Source organism: Cyprinus carpio, chromosome B22 (genome assembly GCF_018340385.1).
Source record: "Cyprinus carpio isolate SPL01 chromosome B22, ASM1834038v1, whole genome shotgun sequence".
Classification (NCBI taxonomy): domain Eukaryota; kingdom Metazoa; phylum Chordata; class Actinopteri; order Cypriniformes; family Cyprinidae; genus Cyprinus; species Cyprinus carpio.
In genome coordinates this window covers 25,846,913-25,874,303 of record NC_056618.1, presented here as the reverse complement: position 1 = coordinate 25,874,303, position 27,391 = coordinate 25,846,913, and the positions used below count along the sequence as shown (strand labels likewise).

Genomic DNA, 27,391 nt, shown 5'->3' with positions numbered 1-27,391 from the left:
GGTCGGTTCTAAATAAAATCTTTTAATTTATGTAAATGATTGTTTACGGTGTTAAAAAAAAAAAAAGATTTTTGTCCCCGTTTGTGCAAAACAGTGGTGATAAACTGAAATAAGAAAATACACTTCATTTCACGAGTGTTAAATATTGGCTTTAACATTTCAAATGACACAATTTTAACATAAGGTTATTATTTTTAATTTAAATAACTTTAACCTAACTTATTTGAAATAATAAAGTCATAGTGTTGTCCCTGCAAGATTATTATAGTTAACTAAAACCATAAAAATTGCTATTTGAAATAAAATAAACATTAATGTGGAAATAAAACATTTTATAAACCCTTTGTTTATCTAGTTAAACAACAGTTATTTTCATTGAAATTTAACTTGATGTACTAAAAACTATATATAGTTAAAATAATTAATGAAATAAAAACTTATTAAAATAAGGACACTTGAATGTAAACCACTCCTGTGAAGAATACTTTAGATAAATGATTAAGTAAACATCATACAACACTTAACTACCATATTTGTAATGAAACTCAAATAAAAATACAAAACAATGTTACTTTGTAAATGAGCCATTTTCTGAGAGATTCCAGTTATGTCCAAGATTAAAATTAATAAACAAATTATGTAGAAACACAGAAAAGGCATGCGATTGTGCAGTATGTTTAAAGAGAACACCAGACTTCTTGTCCCAGTGAGTGTTTATTACTGAAAGTATAAATAAGTGTGGAACAATTACATGATCCAGAGTAAATGGCACTTCAAATGCTAAAAATCTCCATGCAAATGATAGTGTGTAATATCAGTGCGCCCAAGCCTGTGCAAAGGTTTCAAGTGCAAAAATATATTGAGAAGAAGTATTTTCTGCATGAGTTATAAAAGACTTAGGTGCTTGATCACTTGCAAAATACACAGAAACCCATCTCTTAAGTTATACTCTTAAGCACTTCTTTAAAATATTATAGTTAGTTATACAGTTAGTACAAAATTTTCTTTAAAATTTTTCGGTTTGATTGTTGTAGTTTTTAATGTAAAAAATGTTGAAATGAATGGTTGGGTGAATTTTGTATTAACATCAAAATGAACTAAATATAGTTATATACGTAACTAGTACCCCTTCAATCTGTGGCTATCCAAAAATCACACCCAGCGGGCATCTCTGGAACACGTGCTAATGCCTGAAGAAAGGGAATGCACAACTTTAGGAACCGTTCGATTTCTGCTGCCATGACCTGGCTGAACAAACGGTCTGTCTGTGTCCAGCGTCTCCATTCCGTCTGTGCTTTTATCGAACGCCGCTGTTAAAGCCTTCAGCGCCGAGTGCACTTGATCTCGGGAGGCCATGATGTTCTTATCACATGGAAGCCGAAGACTGTCAGAACGTCTTCCAGGTACTTCACGCGGAACGCCGTTGATGACATCATCAATTGTCTTGGACAGAGACTGTATCGTCTGACTAAGGCCAGCGTCGCTGCCCCTCCCTGTATTACATTAATAAAATTAAGTCATGTCACATACAAGTCATATCGGAGAAGTGTTTCATATGAATGCTATTGTGGAAAGATTGCTGTACCCTTTAGAGAGTGCAACAAAGATGAGTGGAGATCTTTGATCGCTCGGTTCAGCTTGAGGAGTTTAGCGGTGGTGTTCTGAATGGCACACAAGTCTGAGCCTTCATCCTCTTCTGAACGATCCTCAGAAGTGCCTGACCTCTCCTGTGAAAGAGCAGATGTATAAATATCTCTTAAAGTGAAAGTTCACCACAACAAAAAACCCCTCAAACAAACCAAAAAATTTAAAAAAAATTAACAATACCCAAAGCAAAACCAAAAACTAAATTTAAAAATTAAAAAAAAATATAAAAACAAAACCAGACCAAAAGTACACCAAAAAAACCAACCCCCAAAAAACAAACAAAAACTAAAAACAAAGCAAAATCAAACAAACCCACAAAACAAAACTAATGAATGAAATAAATACAAAAACTAAACAAAACCCAAAGCAAAACCAAACAAACCTAAAACTAAACTAAAACAAAAAAATAAATAAAAAAGCTAATCATAAAAACTAAACAAAAATAAAATTAAAAATAAATATAACAACCAAGCAGACCAAAACTAAAACCCCCCAAAAAAAACTAAAACAAAAAATTAAATACAAACAAAAATCATTATCATTAATCATTAAAACTAAACAAAAACAAATTTAAAAATAAATAAAACAACCAAACCAGAGCAAAAACACCAAACAAAACCAACCCCCCCCCAAAAAAAACTAAACAACAAAAACTAAAAACCCAAAGCAAAAATCAAACAAACCCAGAAAAAAGTAACTAAAAAAACAAAACAAAAAAACTAAATAAAACTAAAACAAAAAAAACCCAAAACAACCCCCCCCCTCCCCCCCAAAAAAAGACAATTAAAAAAAAACTCAATACAAAACTAAAAACAAAAACACACCCACCCCAACAAAGGAATAAAAAAATAAAAAGACAAAAATTAAACAAAATAAACCAAAAACACACCAAACAAAAAAAAAGCCAAACGAAAACCAAACAACCTCCAACCAAAAGAACAAAAACAAACAGAAAATGGAAATAAAAACCAACAAAAACCAAACAAATGAAAACCAAACAAAAAAAATCAATAGATATTAAATAATTTAATATAAATACATATATTTTAATATAAATAAATATATTTTAATTAAATATACACATTTATCTATCTTATTTGTTTTAGACCACAGGGTTTTGGTATGGTGAGTGGGTTTGAGAAATGAGTGAGCTTGTGGGATGCATCCATTTTTCCTTATCCCAGCATCCCATTCTGTTGCTGAACAATAACAACGAGCCTATAGTTTGTGTATTGAAGATAACAGTTACAGCCACATTAAAGTGACAGATGACACTCCACTCAAACCATTTATTTTGTAAACAGCAAAACGACCCAAGACGTGCGATAAGAGCGCTCAGGTTTGGCGTTTTACAAGCGCTGTCTCCCTCAGTCATTGTTGGGCTGGTCATCAATCCAAAACATTTTACCCTCAATGACAAATAACAGCTGTTTGTAAGGCCTACCGACAAACAGCAGCGGAAGTAGCTCTGCAGACTGCTGGCGACATCCATTGCGTTGGATTTCTGAATCTGTGAAATATATTAGAATTGACATTATAAAATGTTAGAGTATACATCCATATCAGTTATTAATGTATACATTTATATTTCAATATTAACTGGATCAATAAAGATTCAATTTTATTAAGTAAATTATTTATTAAGAGAACTTACTGGTATATGAGCAGATGAAAGATCTTGATGCATCTCTGTGGTGATCTTCTGACCAATGAGGAGAACATCGGTCACACTCTGACGAATCCCATTCCGCAAAGAAGCCACCACAGACCTCTAAAGAGAAAGAGAAGGGTGTTGTATTGTTTGATTCTGACTGGCTTTTAATGTCCAATCTACTATTGGGCTGTAAACAGCAGTTACTGCAAAAGAAATATGCCCACGTTGTCTATGATTTCTGAACCATGTTCAGTCAAAAGAAGATCAGTCCCACTGACTGCCGCCAGCGTACAGTTGGTTTTGGTAGACTGCCTCATGCAATTGGATGGTTTTGTGTGGGCCTCTGTTACCATGGAGGAGATCTCAGAGTCACAGCCCTGAAAGACCAATACTCTTGTAAGGCTTTTACCGCAAATTCTAAAGTTGATACTTGGCACAACAAAATTCTTTAAAACGACTTCTGTTTTTTAAAATGTATTCTATCATTGCATTTATAAATGCATTTTACTATTAGATACTTACGTAGAGACAATTTAAGCCTATATATCATAAGGTGAGAAATCAAATAAATTTATTATCAATGTTTAAATGATGATAAATTTATAAGAAGATGTTATTTAATTAATTTATTTAATTAAATCAAAGAAATGTATGCAACTGATTAATTTTACTGCTTATTATTATTTATATATCTTTACCAACATTTAGCCATTTCATTATATATTTATTTGATAGAAACTGATTTAATGGTTTACATTTGCCTGTACGTAGTAGTAAAATGCATATGTTAATCACTTGTATACCTTAATATTTCTTTAATTTTGTTTAATTAATTATTTGTTCAAAGAAATATTAAGGTATACAAGTGACTAACAAATGCATTTTACTATTACAGTAGGTACAGGCAAATTTAAACCATTCAATCAGTTCAAATTAATATATATATATATATAAAATATCAAAATGTTGATAAGTACATTCATTGTTATTAGTATTATTATAAATGCCTTTAAATAATTAAATATTTAATTAATCTAAATAAAAGAAACAATATTAACAGCACTGATATATAATAATTACATTACTTTGATTATTACTTTGACTATTTATTTTTCCTATGGTCCCCTACAGAGCTAAATAAAACATAAATGCAGCTGGTGTTTTATTAATTGACTATGAACTGTAATGAGCACCTGAATGAGCAACTGAAGGTAGCCTCCAATTTTCTTGACATCCGTCTTGAGCTCCTCAGCTCTCTGAGACACTGGATCAGAGCAGGCCTTAATGCTGGAGACCCAGTGCATGGTTATGAACACAGCCCTTTCAACAGCAGACGTGGCCTTCACTAGATGAGTCTGGGCTTCAGTACTGCAGGCAAACACTGTTCACAAAGAACGAAATGAGGCTCTTTGTGAGGGCTGTGATGACATAGGTCTTGTGCATTCATATTGAGCTGAATATTGACACTGATGAATTGCTTTGTTGATTTAGGTTTGTTAAAGACTCTGGTGCCTACGGTTCTCCTGACTGTCGTCGTCAAGGTGCTCGTAGAGGTCTGCGATGGACCTCACGGCACGGTGAACCACCAGCAGATCCAGGGTCAGTTTGTCACCCAAGCTTTCGCTCTTCTCCTCTGTCGACTGGCAGGACCGCAGACAAGCCACGGCAGAGCCAATCAGATCTTTGCAGATGGTTGGGAGGGCGGAGTCAGAAGTTCTGAAGTGCAGAGGAGGGGGCTTGTTCATCAGCCCTAAAAATACACAGAATATCAAAGTTACTTAATATTTTCCAGGGGGAAGCAGTCATATTTCTTAAGTAGGCTGAAAAAAAAAGTTTTAGTAACTTTGTTGTCTTATTTTGTTGTACTTTGTTGTATATTTCTACATATCTTTAATTTATTTTCATTGTAGTACTGTATTTTGTTTTAATTGTAGTACTAGGTTTACTTTAAGTTATATATTAGTTATACTAATGTTTATATTTTATTTCAGCCTTGAATAAAAAAAAACTAAACAATAAAAGTGAGATGTTACACAAAAACAAAACTCTAAACAAAAACAAAAGATGCTACAAAAAACCTCTAAACAAAAACAAAAGTGAGATTTTACACAAAAACAAAACTCTAAACAAAAACAAAACAAGTGAGATGCTACACAAAAACAAAACTAAACAAAAACAAAAGTGAGATGTTACACAAAAACAAAACTAAACAAAAACAAAACAAGTGAGATGTTACACAAAAACAACTCTAAACAAAAACAAACAAACAAAAATGATCATACAGCTATGCAGGCCTTTGAACCAATGAGATTGCATTGTTTTTCATGTAATATTTATAGTGCATTTCAATATTTCCATTTTTTCAATTAATATTTTTTTTAATAGTTTTAGTTAAAAACAAACAACACTGGTTTGCAAATATGCTCCAAAAACTAGTGAGCTGCCTACATAGACCTTATTTTGAAGACTATTTTTGTCCATACAATGAAAGTCAATGGCGACCATAACAACACTGTTTGGACCCCACTGACTTTCATTGTATTGACAAAAAGTACTGAATGATTTCGAATAAAAAAAATAAATAAAAAAAAGTCATACAGGTTTGAACGCAGGGCTCCAAACAAAAAAATCGAGTAAGGAGCCATTGGCTCCTATAAGAAAAAAACTTAGGAGCCAAATAATTTTTTTAGGTGCCACAGAATAAACGTGTTTTATTTATTTTACGATTATTATTATTTATTTATTTACATTTCAACATTTCAATCATACTGTCATGTGTTTAGGTCTCATCTGTTCTTGACTTTATCAGCATTTTAATCCATCTTGTAGATGACCTGGGAAGCTAAGGTTCACTTAAAGTGGGAACTAAATGTCTTTTCCAGCTTGAAATCTACAGTCACAAAGAATTGTTCATTACACAGAGTCTGTAGCAGTATCATGGAGCATAAGCATCACTTGGCCACTGAGTGTAGCTTGGGCTCCTCCTACATGAGACATTTCAGTAAGTTGTACTGTAGGCTCTCTTATAAAATAAACTACATTTTGATGTTAATTCATGTTCACTATGCACTATATTAGTAAAGAGAAAGATTAAATGGGTTCACTTGCCCTTGAACTGAGGCGCTAAAGCGACCGCGCCTGCCCCATTAAGGAGCGCCAAAACTGTATTTTATGAATTTCATTATGAATTCGGAATAATTTTAAAGCTGGTACTTTTTATTAAAAAGTTACAAAGCACAGAGGTTTTTGCGATTACTGGACGGCAGTTGCACTTCAAATAATGAAGTTCACGCATTAAAAGAACACAGACCAAGATCTTGTTTAGAAGAAGCCATATTAGTAATTATCATAAACGAGAATTGTTAACGATATTGCCAATACTCACACAGCTGACAGCTTTACCTGTTCTAGTTTGTTCAAGTTGTGCACGAAATAGACGCTGTATTTTCTGCACTTTCCCTTCTTACGTCTCCGTCATTTCTCTCTCGCTGTACAGCGGAGCTGCGTTTATCAGACTGTGTGCGGCAGCACTGATGAGCGGCAGAGATGAGGACTGTCTGAAACTCTCTTTTTCCACTAAAACTTTAATGCGCATCGTCTCAGTTCAATACGTGAACATAACAAAAGATTATATCGCAAAACAATTAGGAAAAAAGGCATTACATTCCAATTTTTAAGTTATAACATGTAAATATATACCCAGATAGCAATAACACACTAGCCTCGGGCTGATTCTGGCTGAAATGCGTCTCTGTCGGTTCAGTCTCGGCATCGGTGAGAAGATAATGGGCCAGAGCCGCGCCGACTCTACAAAACGCTTCTGTCTGACAGACGGCTTTTTCTCTATGGGCCGAACTCGGCTGAAAGCTGTTGTACACGCGGCAGGTCCACACTCGGTGTAGTTGTGTGTATTAACCTTCGGCCCGAGCTCGTTTTATCACAGACGGGGCGCTGCTAGAATGAAGCAATCATCCGCCTGAGAAAAAACTTTTTTTAGCAACCCTGCCCCCCTGACTTTCGGCGGGTAGTCGCCAGTGGCGACCCCAGCAAAAACGTCACTCGCAAATTAATATTTATGGTCGCAAATGTGACTGTTTTAGTCGCAGTTTGGAGCCCTGGAACGGTAAGTAAATTATGACAGAAATCAACTTTTTGAGTGATTTATCTCTTCAAAACTACTAATCTAAATGATGATAAAATCAAAGAGTCGAAAAGACATATAAAGGCTGCTTTACCAGTGGACTGTGAGGGAGCACAGTGTAGGCTTTGAATGGGGTGCACTCGGATCTCATACAGACGCCCAGAAATCCTCCTGCTCTTCAGCAAACTTCTACTCCTGAGACACAAGAAACAGAAAATAAGAAATACAGATACATTTGAACTTAAATCTTGCCTTGAACCATCAGATAACTCTTCTTCCTTAACAGAGAGTTACATGTTGTACACTTTGAGTTTACCGCTCATCCCAAGGACAGAAATACAAGAGAGGAAGTCAAGAGGTGAAAAGCTAAGGAATATCTATGAGCTGGCTGTGGTTACACACACTTGTAGGCAAAGAAAATGGGTTAAAAATGCTGCAGAAATGTTAGATTCCATAGGGCTTGGTTTATAAAGGAAAAAATATCATCATGGTGGAAGACAATAACCAGTGTTGGGCACGAAGTATACTTCTGTTCTTTTGTTCTTCAATACAGAAGTACAGAGAGCCGAAGAGCAGCATCATGGACTCAATAAGAAAACGAATAAATTCAAATACCTTCTGCGAGAGAAAGACGAGGTTGAGGAAGAGGCAGATAGGTCTGGTTCCCACTCATCATTAGGGTCGTAAAACACGTCATCATCTTTAGAGGCGCTCTCCCCCTACAGTCAATAAACATCAGACTTGATTTAGCTGCAGATACTTTTACGATAATAAGAGCAACTGCCAATACTACATGCTTCCCGCTTTTACTGGGTAATTACAAGGAAATAAACAGGCTTCAAATGGCCTCATATATTATTGCATTCAAACAACTGAGCTCTGCGTTAAATGCTCAGCACTTTGTTCAAATTAAGTGTGGCGCAAAGTTTCCAATGTCAAGTAAAGAGCTACACAAAAATAAAATAAAACAAAGCTAAACACTACATATAATTAAATAAAGACAAAAAACTAATCTTTCTAATGTCAAGTAGGGGTGGGAGATATGACCAAAATATTTTAGTAATTTTATTTCATGATGATGATATACATCACGGTATAGTTCTTTTTCCCTTTAGTAATATTTTTATGATATCAAAATCTTTGAAAAAAATTGTACATTGCGTAAATTAATCAAAAACACTGCATATTCTTCACTGTGCAAATAAAATACACATTTCTTCTTATTAAAAAGTTACAAAAGTGATTTAGTCAAGAGCAGTGAGAAATTTTCTCTCTCTGTTGTTTAATTAACAGGAATGACAGACAGCAGGAATATTAGACTGCTGTCACTTTAAGACCGAACATCCAGATCCAATTATACTGTTACACGTGTGTTTTCTTTCTCAGCTGTTTACCTTCACTTAAGACCTGTTTACAAGGATACTTGCAATCACGGGCATTTTGACACACTGGCTATAAGTATGTGTCAAGAATACTCACTCGTTCTATGAGCAGCGGATTCATGTGTGCGGCCTGTGCGCGCCTCACAGACCACAAAAACAGTCAAACAGTATACAAGTTACTATTGAAGAATAAAACGTCATTAGCATGTGCTAGTGGTAAACTAAAAGAGCATGACAAAGCACAGTTTAGCAGATGTACTTTTTATGTTTGCTGAAAAAAAGAAGCTGTGAAAGGAGAAGTTAAAAGAGTTTGAGGTAAGCAGTTTTAAGCTTTTCCGCCATGTCGCGTTGATCAACACGCCGTTACATGTCGCATTTTTATTGGCTGGATAGTAGATGTAGGTTGCAGCAGCAAACACACTGTGTGATGATCATGCTGAATTTCTGACACTGTCAAAAAATGATCGTAGGCTATCTTTGGTCACAAGACTGTGACAACGGTCGTCTTTGAAATGTCTCTCACTGTATGACATAGGGCCACTGTTTAGGAGCCACAATTACAGAAATTTCCACGATTGTTTCACGATGCCAATCTTTTGTCAGCCGAAAATCGTGCAGTTTGTAGAAAGCTTAAGAGCGATAAAGACGATGGTCCAAAATCTCTGACGGTTGACAAATTTCAACCGGTAAATTGCGTCTACCGGTATATCACCCACCCCTAATGTCAAGTGACATGCTACACAAAACAAATACACTAAACACACACACACATAAAAAAAACACTAAATGAAATAAAACAATGTTAAGTGAGATGCTACACAAAAACAAAACAAATAAATAAATAAACCAGTAAACACTAAACAACAAAAAAACCTTAAATAAAATACATCAAAACAATGTTAAAATAGATGCTACACAAAAACAAAACACCAAATCAACCAAATCCCCCCCCCCCCAACACAAAAACAAACCAAACCAAACTCAAATCCAATATATCCAAAACAAAACAACGAAAAAAAAACACCTAACAAACCAAAATATTATGCAGTTAAAACAAGGGTTTTAAAGGGGTCATGACATGGATTTTTTTTAACAAAAAAAAAAAATTATTTGGAAAAAATTATTATTTTCAACCCTTATTCTGACCCTCTCTCTGAAGAGAGGAATCGGCCAATGTTATGATTGGCTAACATCATTCCATAAAAATCAGTATCAACACCCCCTCATTACTGCATGCGAGTGTTTTGACGTTTTGACAAAAAAAAAAAGCAAAAGAAACAGTAATTTCCAGACAAAGCATTATGAAATCATTTAGTTACGGTGTGTGAGGCAGCTGCAGCCGCTTCATCTTTCAACATTTGTTTCTTTGTGAACTTTCCATGACACTGAGCCTCATATACAAAGCAAAATTCTCCGATCAATCCTCTGACACACTCTGGGGTGTCATTAAAAATAAACTATCCACTTCTTCCTTACGCTGGGAACCTTCTGATAGCAGTTTAAACCAAACGTGTCAAAGCGAACGCTCTTTCACTCTATTTGTCTTGTTGACGACAGACTCAAGCGCGTGGACTGTGTCAGAAAGTGAATGCGCATCTGTATACTGTCCAGTGTAGACAAGATAGTGGCAGTGACTGTAATTTCTATTTGCTTTTGACGCGAAGCAACACTTGCATTCAGCATGATTAAGACAGCCATTAAGCCACTGGATGCCAGTGGGCGGGGCCTATGTTGAGTAGATGACTGCTCTGGAGGCCATTTTTATGCAAATGTTTGTGCCCAGGCGACGTCACCTTGTACTTCAGATCCAAAACGAGCCGTTTTTGGAGCTGGATTAAATAAATGCTTTGTTTATAATGAGGAGGACGTTTTAAGCTATGAAACTTGCAGGATGAAAAGTGAAAAGAAAAAAAAAAAAAGAAAAAATGTATTAACGGTACAAAGACCTAGTATATGCCAAAAGATCAAGGCAAATTTGATTTCTCATGTCATGACCCCTTTAAACCAATGGAGCTCAAGCAGCAGGTTTACAGCTATTAACCAGATGAACATCTTTTATTAAGCCACCTGCTCAAGCTCCCTCATGGCAGCCAAGTTGCACTGGAACTTCTCCAGGCTCCAGAAGGTGGAGATTCCCAGTTTGGTGTTCTGAACTTGGACCTGCAGTTGGGCGTCTCCATCTCCACCCTCGCTCTCTTTATCGGTTGCCTCATGTCTGTTATGAAAACACAAATTCATGTCTGATTCCATCCTAAGACTTTAATGTTCAAAAAACCAGAATTTCAAATTACTCACTTATCAATAAATTGACTAAATTCACACTTTTCCAGTCATTAGTGATTGGTGAATAAAGATTTTTTTTTTTTTTTATAAATGCTGTACTTACAAAGAGCAATTTGTAGCTGACTAACATTGCATAATAAAAGGGGGAAAACAATATTCGCTATAGCTATTTACATGACTTTATTATTTATTTAATTAATAAATAAATTGATAATTTATTTAAATTACATTTACATTATACTAAAGTATTTTAATACAGTTTTTATTAATCATAAATTCTGATTGGTTAATACTGTAGCAATGTTGTTTCAAGACCAATAAAGATGTTGATCCAGGAACATTAAATCCATTACACCCACTAAATAACTGTACCTGCTGAAGACTGTGTGTTTCCTTAGTTTGGCACTGATTTTGTTTGCTTCTTCAATCATCAAAGACAGCTTCAAGGCGTCCCACTGTGGGTAGGCTGCAAACATTGAACAAAAATAAGTGGTGAATAACACACTGTTGTGAACATTGCTGATGGAAAACCCCATGTCTTTTAAATTTAAAGTGTGCATGTACCCGTTTTAGTGGCCTGGACCATTTTTTGAGCACGTTTTCTCTCAATCTGAGCAAGATCTTCTGCAATCTTCCTCTTCTCTGCTTCAAGGGCCTCTACAATCTTAGCATGGCGGATATCATGATCAGCCAACGCCTATGGAAAAAAATTTAAATCTGAATGAGTCACAAATTAAAAGATGATGAAGCCATCTTTGCTAAATAAAGAAACTAAATAATAAAAGTAAAAACTAATTAAATAATATAACTATAAATAAAGTAATACATAATACAGAAATAATATAACTAAAAAGTAATATAAAGTAATATGTGACCCTGGACCACAAAACTTATCATAAGGTCAATTTTTCGAAATAGAGATTTATAGATCATCTGAAAGCTGAATAATAAGCTTTGTGTAATATAAATAAATAAATAAATAAGCATTGATGTATGGTTTGTTAGGATAGGACAATATTTGGCCGATATACAACCATTTCAAAATAAGGAATCAAAAAGTAAATAGACAAACTAATCTTAAATAAATAAATAAATAACATAATTAACTAAACAAATAAACCAAAAATATTCTGAATAAATATCTTAACTAACACTAAATCAACTAAAAAAATAATATAAATAAAACTAAGCAACTGAATAAATAATTAACCCTAACTGAATAAATATTCTAACTATAAAAGTAAATAAATAATATAGCCACCTAACAAAACACAAGATTAGGTTACTAACTGAATAACTAAAACTAACTAAATAAATGAACTAAGTAAATACTACAACTATAGCTGACTTAACTAAATAAATAACTAAACTAACTAAACAAAATTAATAACTAAAACTGACCAAATAAATATTATACATAAATATATATATATATATATATATATATATATATATATATACATACACGTATATAATTTTTATATTATATATTTATATTATTATTTTGTTTTGTTTTTTTAATCAGTGACATTTTTGAATCACCAAGGACCATGGTTTCAGCTAAAAATCGTAATAATTGTTCTCTACTGAAGAAAAAAAAAGTAGCCAGAGGGTCAGTAAATTTACAGCAAATTTAAATTTTGGGGTGAACTATCCCTTTAAGAAAGGAAAGAGCATCAATTTTGAGCTGGTCTTTCTGTACCTGTCTCGTAGCTTGGGCCTCTATCTGCAGGCGTCTGTTATGGGTGTTGACTTCCTGCTCCAGCAGAGACTTTGCCGTCTGCAGCTGCTCTATCTGGCTGACGACCCTCTTTTTATCCAGCTCCTGGTCTCTCTTGCGTTCACTCTCCTCCTCCTGAGGAAGCGTTTGATTAGCTGGAGTCGCACATGCTACACACTGACACGTATGCGAACAGCTTACCAGCTCTCGCTCCAGAGCTTTGATCCTCTTCTCGTACTGACTCTTCTGCTCGCTCAGCTCCTTCTGTGCCATCTCTTTTGCCACCTGAATGCCCTGCATCATCTCCTCTTTGGCCTTCAACCGAGCCGCCTCGATCTCTGCTTCAAGTCTGTGCAGAGAAATTAAGAATGGACCAACTCAACATATGTTTTGGTCTTCTTTATTAACATTTTCATTGATTAATGGTGGGCAATTTTACAGTTCTTTCACTTGAAACCAAGTAAAATGAGTTCCTGTAGAGGTTAATATTGGGCTTGAACTCACTGAGCTCTCTGGGCCAACAGCAGCTCGTTTTTGGCAAACTCAAAGTCCTTTTGACCATCTCCACTGTTCCAACAGGACGCGCGCTTCCCGCTCTGAACCTCGGCGGGGTGGTTGAATCGAAAGTAGTGATCTCCTCCAAGAATCACACGGTCTCCCTGAAATACCGGTGGTTGAAGCTAAAGTAGAGAGTTTCTTTATTTATCAGGAGTTTCTCGTGAAATTTTGGGGTAAGATTGAATGAAGGATATAACGTGGTGGAGAAAGGTGCACTCAGACACAAGATGTCCATTCACGAAGGTCTTGGCGTCTGGCTTCGGTTTAATGCTGACGGTACCTTTCACACTGGAGATGACACTGGTAGGTTTAATTATGAAGGTTAATTTTTAATTGGAGATGTATTTGTAGATGTTAGTATTTTTAATTTTTTGTGTAGGAAATTTACGTTTTTTTTGTCATCGTTAATATTTTAAGCACTAATAATTTACTGTAAAATGTAATCTTCAAGATCAGCAACTCTCAAAATTAATATCCATTTTTCATACTGTAAATTATAATGTTGTAATGCCTTCATTAACTAGCATTAAAAAAAATTAACAAGTGTTTTATTCTTATTTTACTTTCAGTACTAAATTTACTTAAACTTAAATAAAGACACACACACCACCCAAATATATATTATATATATATATATATATATATATAATATATATATATATATATATATATATATATATATAGACTATATATATATATATATATATATATATATATATTATTTTTTTTTTTTTTTTTTTTTTTTTTTTTTTTTTTTGGGTGGTGTGTGTGTCTTTATTTAAGTTTAAGTAAATTTAGTACTTCAATTTAACAATTTCAGTTCTATGTCAGGTGCCAAGACAAAGTCTTACTTTCATTTTTGAAGCTTAGGTATTTTATCTAATATTAATATTTTATTTTCAGTTCTATTTCAGTTACTAAAAATGATTTTAATTAGTTTTAGCTGAAGGGATAATTCACCCAAAAATGCAGATTCCGTCATCATTTACTCACCCTCATGTCGTTCCAAATCTGTATGCAAGTTTTTTCAGCTACTGAACACAAAAGAAAACATTTTGAAGAAGGCTGGTTATCAGACAGGTGACGGTAGCCATTGACTTCCATGTTATGGGGAAAAAATACTATGGAAGTCAATGGCTACCAGCAAAGGTTTGGTTACCAACATTCTTCAAAATATCTTGTTTGGTGTTCAACAGAAGAAAGAAACTATTTCAATCATTTTTAAGATGATTTAAACAAATCAAAAATGAAGTGAATGATGGAGTGGTAGTAGACTGTGGACGTGACGTCTCACCAGTGCTCATCGGCGATGAGAGCTCCAGACAGCTGGATGTCGTGGGCCGACTCAGACTTGAGCTTGCCGACCTTGGTCTCGCCCTCTTTAATCATGTACAGCAGCATCTCTGACAGCTGCGGATCCTCATTCAGGTTCACAAGGTTAGGCAGCCGATTATCCACTTTAAAGGTGACGCCGGCGCGCTGAACGAGGTACAGCGAATAAACAGACCAACAAAGTGAAGAAGAAAGAGAGAGAAAATGGCCATGAAACCCATTTGAAAAGCTCATCGATCCATCACACACTGAAGTCTGACCGTTATTTGCAAGTGTGTGGTGAATCATTACCTGCAGCTCTTTGGTTTCTTCACGCTTCCTCCTCTCTGCCTCTTCCAGTCTTTCTTTCCAAGTTCTGCACATTTTCAATGACACAAAGATTGCAAAACCTTGATATGTACATCATTTAAAAACATCCCTCAATGGACAATTCAGTGTTTTATGTGTAAAACGTTTTAACACACTAACTGCAAGTATGTGCCAAAGTTTTATATTACAATAAAATATAGCATAAAATAGATTTTAAATGATTATATGGTTTGTATATAATCTAATTTCAAAATGAAATGGTTTTGAAAAACAATACAAGAGAATTCAACAACCTTACAAAATGAAATATTCCATGTATTCATCACAGAATATTAAACTAATCGTTATTATAATAAAATGACTTTTCCGTCTGAAGAGCTTTCCACTGATGTCAGTATGATGTCATGGGCTGGGAGAACAGCCAAACTTGTTTCAACCCTCTAACATCTCATTTACTGCGAGCTGTGACCACAGCAAACTACACAGTGGTGGCCAGGAAATGTGTTTTCGACTTTTTCTATTCCAAAACCACCTTTCCTGACCTCAAACTAAACCTGGCTATAGCCCGCACATTTTTGCAGAGAGAAACATCGGAGAAGTTACAGTTTTGTTTGAGGCAATTCACAATATCTTGTGTTCACCTTTGGACTGTTAATTTCGGTTATTTGTCCTAACCGACAACCGATGCTCTTTAACCGATTATTGACCATTAACCGATAAGATTATTTAAAATTGGAACTGAATTAAATTAGAAAGGATAAGTGTCTGTGACCCGTTAAAAATACTAACATTGGTTTTCAGGGGATTAATTTTATAGGCGCAAAAAGCAGCAAACAACAGAACATGAGGATTCACATGATCATCATATCACATCACGCACCTGCAGCGCTTCTGTGAGCGGAGGAAAACTTGATAAAGTTAGGCCGATATGAGAAATATATTTTTACTTGAATAGTAAATTAAGAAAACGGGGGGGGGGGGGGGGGGGGGGTGCAACAAGTAGCCTAATATGCAGAGTTTCTGTACATTTTTGTGGTGCTTGAAAGGAAACCAAGACAGCTGAAAGCATCATCCTAATTTCCTTTAGGCTTATTTTACAAAAGCACAAAGATTTGTTTCTATTGTGAATGTACCCAAATAAAAGCAAGTAAAGTATTATCAATGCCGTGATGTTATGCCAAATACATTTTGTTTCATGTAGATATTGGAACATGACTGAAGTAGCCTACAAAAACAGGTTTACATAATAAATAATATTTTGCCATTCAAATACATCGCGAATACGGAAACATTTGTTTTTTTTTTGTTTGATGGGATAATCATTGTTTTTTTTTTTTTTTTTTTATTATTGAATTCGTTTTGGCTTGTCGTTTATATAGCTGTAGCTTCTTATATTTTTAATTCTTGTTCTTTTCTGAATCCTACTAAATTGAATGGCATTGTTGTGGAGTGAGGGACACTAAAATAGCCTAGCTATGTTTACAGTGTTTATTATAATGTTTGTAAACATTTTGCTTCGGCATTAGGTCTATTTCTGAATGAAATAATAAAATGCGACCTATACACGACTTATGTTTTTTTCTCTAAATAAAAACGCACTTTTATGTTTATATGCATATACCACGCAGCAAACCTTTAAAAATATTTTGATAAATTACTGAAAAAAATAAAATAAATTACTTTTTAAACCATTTAACTGATTGTATTAATCGTTCAAAATTCAGTTGATCGTCAGTTAACGGATAACTGGTTAAAATGAGCATACATTAACTTACTGAAAATCAGAGCAAGAAGAAACATGATTATTTTATTTATATTTATTGTTTTTTTTTATATTAATTTCTGTATGATTGGTTGGGGTCGGTAAGATTTTTATTTTTGTTTTTTAAGGAGAAGTCTCTTATGCTCACAAGTCTGTATTTACTTGATCAGAAAGACAGTAAAAACCGCAATACTGTGAAATTTTCTTAGAATTTAAAATAACTTTTTTTTTGTATTTTAATACATGTTCAAATATAATTTATTCCTGTGATCAAAGCTGAATTTTCAGCATCATTACTCCAGTCTTCAGTGTCACGTGATCCTTCAGAAATCATTCTAACATGCAGATTTGCTGATCAAGAAACATTATTATCAGTGTTGAAAACAGTTGGGCTGCTTAATATTTTAGTGGACACTGTAATACACTTTTTCAGGATTGTTTGATAAATAGAAAGTTTAATAAAAGAGCATTTATTTAAAATAGAAATATTTAGTAACATTATTAATGTATTTACTGCCACTTTTGATCAATTTAATGTGTCTTTGCTGAATAAAAGTTTTTTATTATGCTAACTTACCCTACATTTTATACTTATTATTCATGATATATTTACATAATAATATATTAACTATTTTCTAATATTTTATGTATAATAATAAGTGAATTGCGTTATTCTATAAACACATAGTTTACATAAATTAAATTATTATACAAACAGTTTTTTTTATAAAATTGTATTGTTATTATATTTACATTTTAATAATAATAATAACAGCAGTAACAATTCAGCCTTTTATGCTATTACAAAGCTGAATGATATAAATAAGAGTGATTAAAAGTGACCTCAGGTTGTCAATCAAATCAAAACTGACCCTATTACTTATTTTATATATATATATATATATATATATATATATATATATTATATATATATATATAGATATATATATATATATATATATATATATATATGCATACATACATATACATATATTTATTTCTGCTTTATTCTGATAATGACTGCTTTCAACATTACAATTAATTCCTGAAAGACATAATCAAGTCTCTCCATAATAAAAAATTCCTCAAATATACTGTTTGATTTGAAAATCAAACGGGTTGTGAACAGCGCTTTCTTTTATTTTCAATGTATAATGCGAGTCATAACCCTGATTTTGTAGTTTATATCCACACACCTGTGAGCCTCGGCCATTTCATGCTCCTGTTGCGAGAGTTTAGTCTTAAGAGAGGTGATCTCTTGCTGAAACAGTCTCATTTTCTCCGGCTCGATGCCCTGAGAGCTCATCTGAGCCGCACGGAGCTTCTCCACCTCTGCTTTCAGCTCTGGACACAGTTATGTCACACACATTCTTAATAATATACAAAAAATAACCTATGTTAATAAAATAATAGTAAAATAAGAATTATTTTTATTGTATATATACAAAAAAAAACTCAACTTAACATAAGTTAAAAAAAACAGACATTTTAAGTCCTGTCAGAGGCAGAACAGAACAGAAATCACTGAGGACGTCCCATTAGTGAATATCCTGCCCTCTAGCTGTGGCGCAGTGTTTTTATAACACACCCTTCTTGACGAGTATGAGAGCTGACGGACAGACAGAATAAAGAGCTGTAACCGTTACTGACCTCGGATCAGTCTGGCGTTGGTGTCCTCGTTGACTTTGGCTATGTTAATGATCATACGGGCCTGCTGCGCGTAGCGTAACGTGCTCAGGCTCTCGTCCATGTTGCTGGCTGCAGGGCTCAGGGTGGCGATCATGGCCGTCTTGGAGTTTCCACCGAGGCTTTCCTTCAGTAACCTGAACACAAGAGGGAGCTGGAGCACTTCTGCTGCTTTTGTCAGAGCAATATATATCTGGCTTGTTTTTTATTATTTATTTTACAAATATTGTGTTATTGTGCATAATTCTTTAATGTTATTAATTTTTTTGTATTTTTGTGGTATTTTTGTTAGCATTACTTTTTTTTTTTTTTTTTAAGTTTTTATTAATTTTTTATTTTTTCATTTCTTTTTTTATGCAATATTGCTGGATATTCTGAATTTTTTTTTTAAAATAATTTTGCTGCAATTCTGCCACTATTTTCCACTTTTGCAGAGTAAACAAAGGCCACACTGGTGTGATATTCATTTTTTTTAAAATAATTATATTCTAATACTATTACTATTATTTTATTATTAGTTACATTTTTTTAATTATTTATTTATGTATTTTATTTTGTTGTATTGTGTTGTGTGTTATTTATTTGTGCATGTGTGTGTGTGTGAGTGTGTAATTTTCTGCACTTCTAAAATTTTTCCCCATTTTTGCTGAATACCTAAAGGCCACACTAGTGCGATAAAATGCATAGAAATATGTAAAATATATAAAAATGAGAATGTTAATTAATGACAATAATAATTAAAAACATTTTTAATTATATAAACATTATTATTAGCATTATTATTATTATGAAAGACTATTTTTGTTCCCTTGATAAAATACTTGGGACAAAGGAAAAAAAACATTACATTTTGTTTTCAATTACCTTTCTAGGTACAGAAAATAAGATAAAATAAAATAATAAAAATGACAATGTTAATTAATGACAATGAAAAATAAAAACATTTTTAATTATTATATTTCTGAAATATAAAAAAATTAATAAAAAAGAAATAAAAATTAAAATATTATTAAATATAAATGAATTTTTTCTTTGAAGAAATCATTTCGATAAAAGCTAATTAATTAAAATATGGGACAAATTAATAAAAAAAAAAATTACATTGTCTATTTTAGGTATGAAATACTTACAAAAAAAGCTAATTAAATAAAAACTGGGACAAATGGGAAAAAAAACATTACATTTTCTTTTGAATTCAGTGTTTTTAGGTAGGAAATGTATTATATTTTTTAATTTTTATTGTAATTGTATTATATTGCAGTGAAATATAAAATAAATTAATACAAATTCATAAGCAAAAGCTTCTCACCATGTGAGCACTGACTCTCTGTACGGGGTGAAGACTTTCTTTCTGGTCTGAGCCTGTTCTGAGAGTGACGAGATCACCTTTCCCAGCGTGAGCAGAGACTTGTTGATACTCACTCCCTCCTGGGAAAAATGAACAAATTAACATTACAAATATCTCAGATTTAAGATTTCATGATGTATTGCATTATTTGGTCAAATATTGCAATCCAGTTCACCGCTATTTAACGTACAGAACAGTAAGCAGCAGAATGCAATGTGGGTAATCGTGATTCGTGACAGAGTAAACGGAGCTACTGGATGCTGGATTACCCTGAGCCGGTCTCCACTGGTCTGGGCTGAAGTACAGCGCTCACTTCCTGCCAAATCCACCAGGTTTATCCGGCTGGTGATGCAGTGATCATGCTCCTCTTCCTCCACAAACTCTGTCTGTGCACGTGAAAACACCATCACAAACTGTGACTAGCACAAACACATCATTAAATTATTCATTTGTGGCTGAAGTAAAAGTAACACTTCACTGGAAATAGATCTGAGGGTCTTACTTTAGTTTGCATCATGACCAGAGTGAAAACAGAGTGTGATCTGGAGCTTTTATCGTTCATGCCGGTGGCGGCCGTGGCTCTTTGTTTGTTACCGAGTTCAAGCCAAGTCTGTGAAGTTAGGGGAGGGAAAACTGTATTAATGGTATGAACAAAAATAATATGTGATGAATGTATAAAGTGAACAGATACTTTAAATTACCTTAATATCAGCATAAGATGTGACTACGTTCCTGAAAGAGAGCATATAGATTAGTGACAGTGGCACAAAACATTAAATAGAGAATAAAATAAAATAATTAAAAATAAAATAATTACAACTCAGCAAAACATAGTCAAAAAAAGAAGAAGAAAAAAAACACAACACAGTGAGATAAAAACAAAACAAAAAACAAAACAAAAAAAATAAAATAAATAAGATTAAATAAAACAAAAAACAAAATAAAACCAAAAATCAAAATAAAATAACATTTCATGAAATAACAACAACAACAAAATAAAATAAACCACAACAACAACAAAAACCACAACTAAAAAAAAATCAAAAATAAAAACAACTAAATAAAAAAAACATAAATAAATCAAACAAAAACAACAAAACAAAATGTAAAAACACAACGTAAAATAACAAAACAACAAATACACATACAAAACAAAAAAAAAAAAAAAAAAAAAAAACAACAAGAACAAAAAAGTTACCATGGCCACAGTAATCCTGGTATTTAAATGAAATGTTTGCGTACGTGGACAGGTCTGCAACATAAGGCCCGTTGACAGGATGTTCTCTCACACGCAGCTGGAAAAGACATGAAAAGGACTGAATAGTTATAGCTGAACAGATCAATAAGGAAGGAACTTTTGTTGTAGTTCATGAGTTTTATTGAGTTATTGCACTTACAGGCATTTTCTTCTGGTTTTGCTCGTCCTTTGCGACCAGCAAATCGTGGATTTTCTCATTGTACACCTCAAAATAGCTCATCTCCAGATGGCAGGAGATCTTTAACAGAAAATAAGCTTGCATTTAGAAAGGTTACACAAGCTATATGTAGAATTCAATCATAAATTGCAAATAAAAATAATCATCATATGGGACAGTGACCTCTTTGTTTTCAGTTCCAGACAATCTCGAGAAAAGTTCCTTGCAGAATCTGGGAATAACGCCAGCCTCTTCACCGAATCCCATCATACTAGAAAACATCCAAAATGACACTTTAAAAATATATTGATCAGGGCTGCATTTCTAAAAAGCATCGTTACAATGCTTTTGAGAAACACAGACCTGAATGGTTATTGTTACATATACAAGAAAAAATGCAGTTTTGAAGAGAATCATGACTTACGTGTAGGACTTTCCAGAACCCGTTTGGCCGTATGCAAAAAGACACGTGTTAAATCCTTCAAATGCTCTTTCAAGCAAGGGCCGAGCCAGTTTTTCATAAACCACCTGCTGACTGGCAAAGCTTGCATCCGATTCATTGATGGAGCAAAAGGAGAAGTCAAAGGTAAATGTGTAGCTTTGTTTGGTATCTGGATGTTGCACAACAGTTTCTTGGTCGTTCATGAAGATGACTTGATGGGCTTTCTCCTTCTCCCTACAAACACACACAAAAAAATCTTAGTACAAGCGGCACTGTGCACAATAACATTAAATCATAGCTACACCAATTAGATATTATATATAAAATTAATATTATAAAATGTTATTATTACGTTATATTATTAGAATATTTAATATTAATGTATTCTAAAATATTACCATTCACTTCAAGCAGTACAAAACTATATTATTATTATATTTTGTTTTTATTTATTTTTATTTTTTGAATTTCACTTCAAGCAGTACAAACAATATAAAACACTAAATAAGTAAATAAATATTTTTCCATAAATAGAAAATAGAGTATATTAAATTTAATATTTCAGAAAGGGTAAGAGGGTTGACCGATTAATGCATAACTCAGTAGGAGTTAGATAAAATAGCTTTTGGTTTTGTGTTGGTTTTTTTTTGTTGTTAGTTTTTTGTTTTTTAATTTAATATTTAATATTTCCGAAAAAATGAGAAAAAAATATTTGATATTTTTCTTTAAAATAAATTTAATAAAAGTGTTAAACAATTAAGGCTACCGAATGCTGTCAAAATTACAATGTGCAAGTGTTAAACAATTAAGGCTACCGAATGCTGTCAAAATTACAATGTGCATAAAAATCAAGAAAAAATTGCCTTGCCACAATTTTATGAATTTAACAAAGGGGAATAAAATGTTTGTTGTAATTCAAATAATATGAACATTTTTAGTGATTTACAATTTTTTCCCCCGAGAATTTAATTTTTTTTTTTTATTAAGTTTTATACACTCAGACAATCACGTTATGATTTCTTTATAACAAATTTTTTTAGTTTGTTTTGACTTAGAAAGACATTCAGTCATTGTATGATTTTTTTTAAGTTTATTAATTTTGAAGTGAAGGGTCTAGCTCGAACAGCGACAGTGACCGCACTGTTCTCCATCTTCAGCTCCGGAGGTCGTAGAGCACTTGTTCTGCTCACAGCTTCGGAGGGTTCAGCTCTATCGCTCCGGTTCCGCAGTGTTCTGTGTATTTAGTTAGGGCTGTGGGTCTCCTCACCTGTGCTGAATGTGATGTGTGGGTCTCTTCGAATGTGCTGTATGTGCCTTCTCACTTGCAGTCTCAGTGCTCATCTGCAGTGGCTTGTGTCTCCCAGCGGCTGTGTGTTTGGTTGTTGTGGGTTTTGTTTTGTTGTTGCTGGAGTGTTTGTGTTATGGTTGTTTTTTGTATGGTTGCATTTCTCAAACTGGGTTCTTCTTGTAGGTGTGGAAATGGTTTTACCCTCACCATGGGTGGCACTGACCTTCTCAGAGCTTGTTTTGTGAGCACTCCAGGAGGTTTTCCCAGGTGTTTTGATGGTTTCGTGGGTCTCTTTTGCTGAAGATGGTGCTGGATTGGGCTCGGTCAGGACTTTGGGTCTGTTTGTGGAGCCTGTCCTGGTCCGGCGCTGAAGGGTCAGGCGTTTCTCTCCTCCTGGGTTCTCCTGTGTGGTTTCTTCATGCTGGTTTGCAGTGGTTCTGCTGGGTTTTCTCTGAAGAGTGAGTTTTGCACCAGAGGATGGCGTTTTAAATGCGTCTTCTCCACATTTTGTGAGTGCTGAGATCACATAAGTCCTGTTTATTTCTTTGGTTTTATTGAAAGATGATGTGGTCTCTACCTCTTTTGATCCATCCATAATTGTGTCAAAAAACAAGACTTTTGGCGATAAAACTGTCCCACATGTACTTCAGTCCACAAATGTAACGTTAGTTGTTGTGTAATAATGAGTACACCGAGTTGAATAACTTCTCAAAGGACTTTAAAAATACATGTTTACGTAAACTCATAACTAAAACTGACCTGCGAGTGTTGATGTCCTGTTTTGTAAACTATTAAAAGTTCTTTTATGGTTTAAAAAAAAACGTCCAGTTTACTACTAAAGAAAGTCTCCGACTGGACGCCGCCTCAAAGCGTAAATAAAAAAAACAACAACAACTCCTCCGCCATACTGCCGCTCTAATTCAAGGCGTGCTGTGGTTGTTTGGTTGGTTATGTCGGTATGGCGGGTAGTGGGGTTGTGATGGTAATATGTTGCGGTGTCTATCTACGTATTTACCATTTTCGTTTCTGAAATGTGTAATATGCAAAATGATATATTAATAATATATATTGTTATTTGTATTATTTATTAAATATATTACATTTTAGATATTTTAAACAATCAATAGTTATAAATAAAAAAATATGATATATATAATTATGTGTGTGTATATACCTATACATACATGTGTATAAAACTGTAAAACATCCATACATTGTGCTAATCTGTATTTTACTGCCTATATGCTGGTTTAAATAATAATAATAATAATTCTTGCAGCTTTATTTTACTTATATCATTACTTTATTATTTTTTATTTTTTTACTTTATTATTATTATTATTATTATATTTTCCTGTTTGGCTCTGTAAAGTTGATTTGACCCAACCAGTATTGTATAAAGCGTTATACAAATAAAAGTGACTTGACTCGACTTTAAAAAGTGTATTGTTTGTTCAATTTAATTTAAATAAACTTAACTGTACAAAATAATGAAACTATTGTTTAAAGTGACTTGACTCGACTTTAAAAAGTGTATTGTTTGTTCAATTACACACACACACACACACACAACATATACATATATATATATACACACACACACACACATATATATATATATGTCTTGTTAATTTGCAGAGAAAGTCATTTTTAATTTTATTATCTCAAACATTTTACAACACAGTAAAAGTACATGTATTGTCCTATAAAATAACATAAATGTATTAGGTACAGCAAGCAATTAACAGCTTTTTATCCTAGTATTTTTATTCACTTTTCCATTAACATTTCTACTATTATTATTGTGTGTGTAATTCTACTGGAGACAGTCAGAAGGGACGTTTTCTTCATTCACTTGTAGCATTTATTGAAAATACAAATTACAAAAGCAGCAGCAAAACATTTCCCAATAAAAACCTTTGCTTGTTATTTCTTGGCAGATCTTTTGTCATGCTTCCTGATGATGTCGATGAGGTTGCTCTTGGATACGAGGACGTCCTCTGCCCGGCTGCTCCTCTGTTTGGCTCTCCTCTGCTGTTCGTGCAGATGTGGGGAGTTGAGGAGCTGTGGCGGCAGGATGGAGCCCGTGGGTTTCACTCTGTTCACGATGTCCAGAAACAGCCGCTTGTTGTTGTTATTCATGAAGGTGATGGCGGTGCCTCTGTGGCCCAGTCGACCTGCTCGACCGATCTGAAAGGTCTCTAACTGTTTATGTTGTCCAGATTCAGCCGCTTGTTGTTGTCAGATGCTTCGGTGTGGACGTTTATTTCTGAAATACGCCATACCTGATGGACATATTCATCCATGTTAGCTGGCATGTCAAAGTTCACTACGAGCTTAACATTGACCAGGTCCAGTCCTCTACCGAGAATCCCAGTGCTGACCACCACCTCAAACTGGCCCTCGAGTAGACCCTAAAAACACAGACAATATTAGGTTTATTTAATATGTATACATTTATACCAACAAACATAATATAATCATATTAAGAGTTTTTTCATTACCTTTACAATTTTGTTGCGTTCCCACTGCATCTTGTCGGAGTGAATAGCGACTGTGTTTAATCCCATGACCTTTTGCACAGCTTCACACAACAAATCAGCCCCAAGCTTACAGTCCACAAACACAACCACCGGTGGCTGGTAGAGCTTTCTGTCCTGAGCACATGATGGAGATCATATCGTAATGAAAACAAATCCAAAAATATTATATAAATTAAGTATAAATGAAAATAAATTTTTATTTTTTTGTTTTTTTTTTTTTTTTTTTTATTTGTTGTATTAATAATTTTTATTGTTAATTTTATTTATTAATTATTTATAATGGTCAAATTATTCTTATATATTATTTTTTGGTATTTTTTTTTGACAATTTTTATTAAAGTTTTTAGTTTTTTTTTTTAATTTTATTTATTATATTTTTTTGATTGTAGTTTTAATAATAATAAATATTTATTTTTTATTCAAATGTATGACTTTATATTTATCAATTATGTTATTTCATATTAATGGGCAAATGTTCTAAATTATTAAACAGAATATTAATGAAGAACTATTCGAAATGATTCAATATAATATTAAACAGAATATTAATTGTATTAAATTAAAATCGTTTTTCTTTTGAATATTATATTTATTATTAGTAAAGAATTGTATTTATTTAATCGTTTTGTTTAATATTTATTGGTTATTAGTATTAGTATACAGTATATTATAAAATAATATTATATATACATTATTAGAATTTAATATTTATTTTTATTTCCACAGCTTGTGTTTTAGCTATAAATGCTCCATTTCCTGTTCTGGTAAGAGCCGTTGCTAGTTTTCCTGAAGCAAAGCAAATTAAGGACCCATCCATTTCCTCTGGAGAGGAGGGCAAAGAGTGCCCTATAGACTTCCACTCTAGCTGCATTTCTGTCAACAAAGTTGGAGCGAAGCTTTTTTTGAAAGCATTTCTTTGATTAATCTATATGTTTTTAGTTTAACTTCATTTTGTTTTGTATTTATATTAGATTGTTTTTAAATCAAATTAATGTTTTCAAGTAAATTGAGTCCATTTTTGAATATGGTTTCTACAGTATACTTACATTTAAGATCTCAGAAAGCTTCTTTTTCTTTGATGGCTCCTCCACCCAGAGGACTATCTGACGGACGCTGGCGCAGGGTTGGTTCTTCTGACCGATGGTAATGCTCACGGGGTCACGGGTGAGACAGGCCGCTAGCTGCTCTGTTCCTGTGGGAATGGTGGCTGACGTCAGCAGCGTCTGATGCTCTTCAGGGACCTGCTCCAAAACCTCAAGTATCTATAAATAATAAATAAAACATAAAAGAATGATAAATAAATAAATGTATTAATCAATAAACACGTAAATAAAACAACAAATAAATAAAACATAATAAATACATGAAAGAATGAATGAATGAAAATAACAATAAAAACTAATTAATTCATTAATTAATTAATTAATAACTGTGAATAAAACAATGCATAACATATAGTAAATGAAACAAATAAATAAATACACATAAAATATAATTAAATAAATAAATAAATAAAACAATGAATATAACATAAATAAATAAATCAAACCGTACATAAAATAAAGTAAATAAAACACAATAATAAAACAATAAACAAACAGTTAATAAAATGTAAATAAATACATACATACATAAATAAACTACAATAAATAAATTACACAATAAATAAATAAATAAACTACATAAAATATAGTAAATAAAACACAATAAATAAACACAATAAATAAATAACAATCAATTAATACCTCATCAACCACAACGGCCCTGACATTATCCAGCTGTACAGCCTTAGAAGGTGTCCTGGAGTGGCTATTACTATCTGGACAAAGGAACAATTCGTGCTCTGCATTTAACAAATCCATAGTGAGTGCACACAGAAGT

The 27,391-nt window shown here is 33.3% G+C and overlaps 2 protein-coding genes across 2 annotated transcripts in view; both read right to left on the bottom strand.

Moving 5' to 3' along the window:
- Positions 1-1,102: 1,102 nt before the first annotated feature.
- kif14 (kinesin family member 14) lies at positions 1,103-23,885 on the bottom strand. The gene is given in 33 exon segments (XM_042749261.1): positions 1,103-1,493; positions 1,586-1,727; positions 3,092-3,157; positions 3,302-3,418; positions 3,526-3,678; positions 4,495-4,682; positions 4,818-5,051; positions 7,537-7,637; positions 8,058-8,161; positions 10,892-11,039; positions 11,480-11,573; positions 11,672-11,804; positions 12,810-12,962; positions 13,029-13,176; positions 13,332-13,486; positions 13,583-13,685; positions 14,680-14,864; positions 15,009-15,072; positions 17,985-18,132; positions 18,439-18,611; positions 19,784-19,902; positions 20,092-20,208; positions 20,325-20,432; positions 20,524-20,554; positions 21,065-21,117; positions 21,220-21,318; positions 21,421-21,508; positions 21,662-21,906; positions 22,626-22,636; positions 22,779-22,901; positions 22,904-22,978; positions 22,981-23,116; positions 23,119-23,885. Coding segments are annotated over 33 exon segments (4,599 nt in total). The 5' UTR covers positions 23,563-23,885; the 3' UTR covers positions 1,103-1,152.
- A 928-nt stretch (positions 23,886-24,813) lies between these two features.
- The window catches only part of ddx59 (DEAD (Asp-Glu-Ala-Asp) box polypeptide 59), a 6,738-nt gene continuing 4,160 nt past the window's right edge, over positions 24,814-27,391 (bottom strand). Inside the window, 6 exon segments of the mRNA XM_042749556.1 lie at positions 24,814-25,157; positions 25,253-25,381; positions 25,472-25,624; positions 26,557-26,772; positions 27,214-27,302; positions 27,305-27,329. Coding sequence (XP_042605490.1) covers positions 24,894-25,157; positions 25,253-25,381; positions 25,472-25,624; positions 26,557-26,772; positions 27,214-27,302; positions 27,305-27,329 — 876 coding nt within the window. The 3' untranslated portion in view covers positions 24,814-24,893.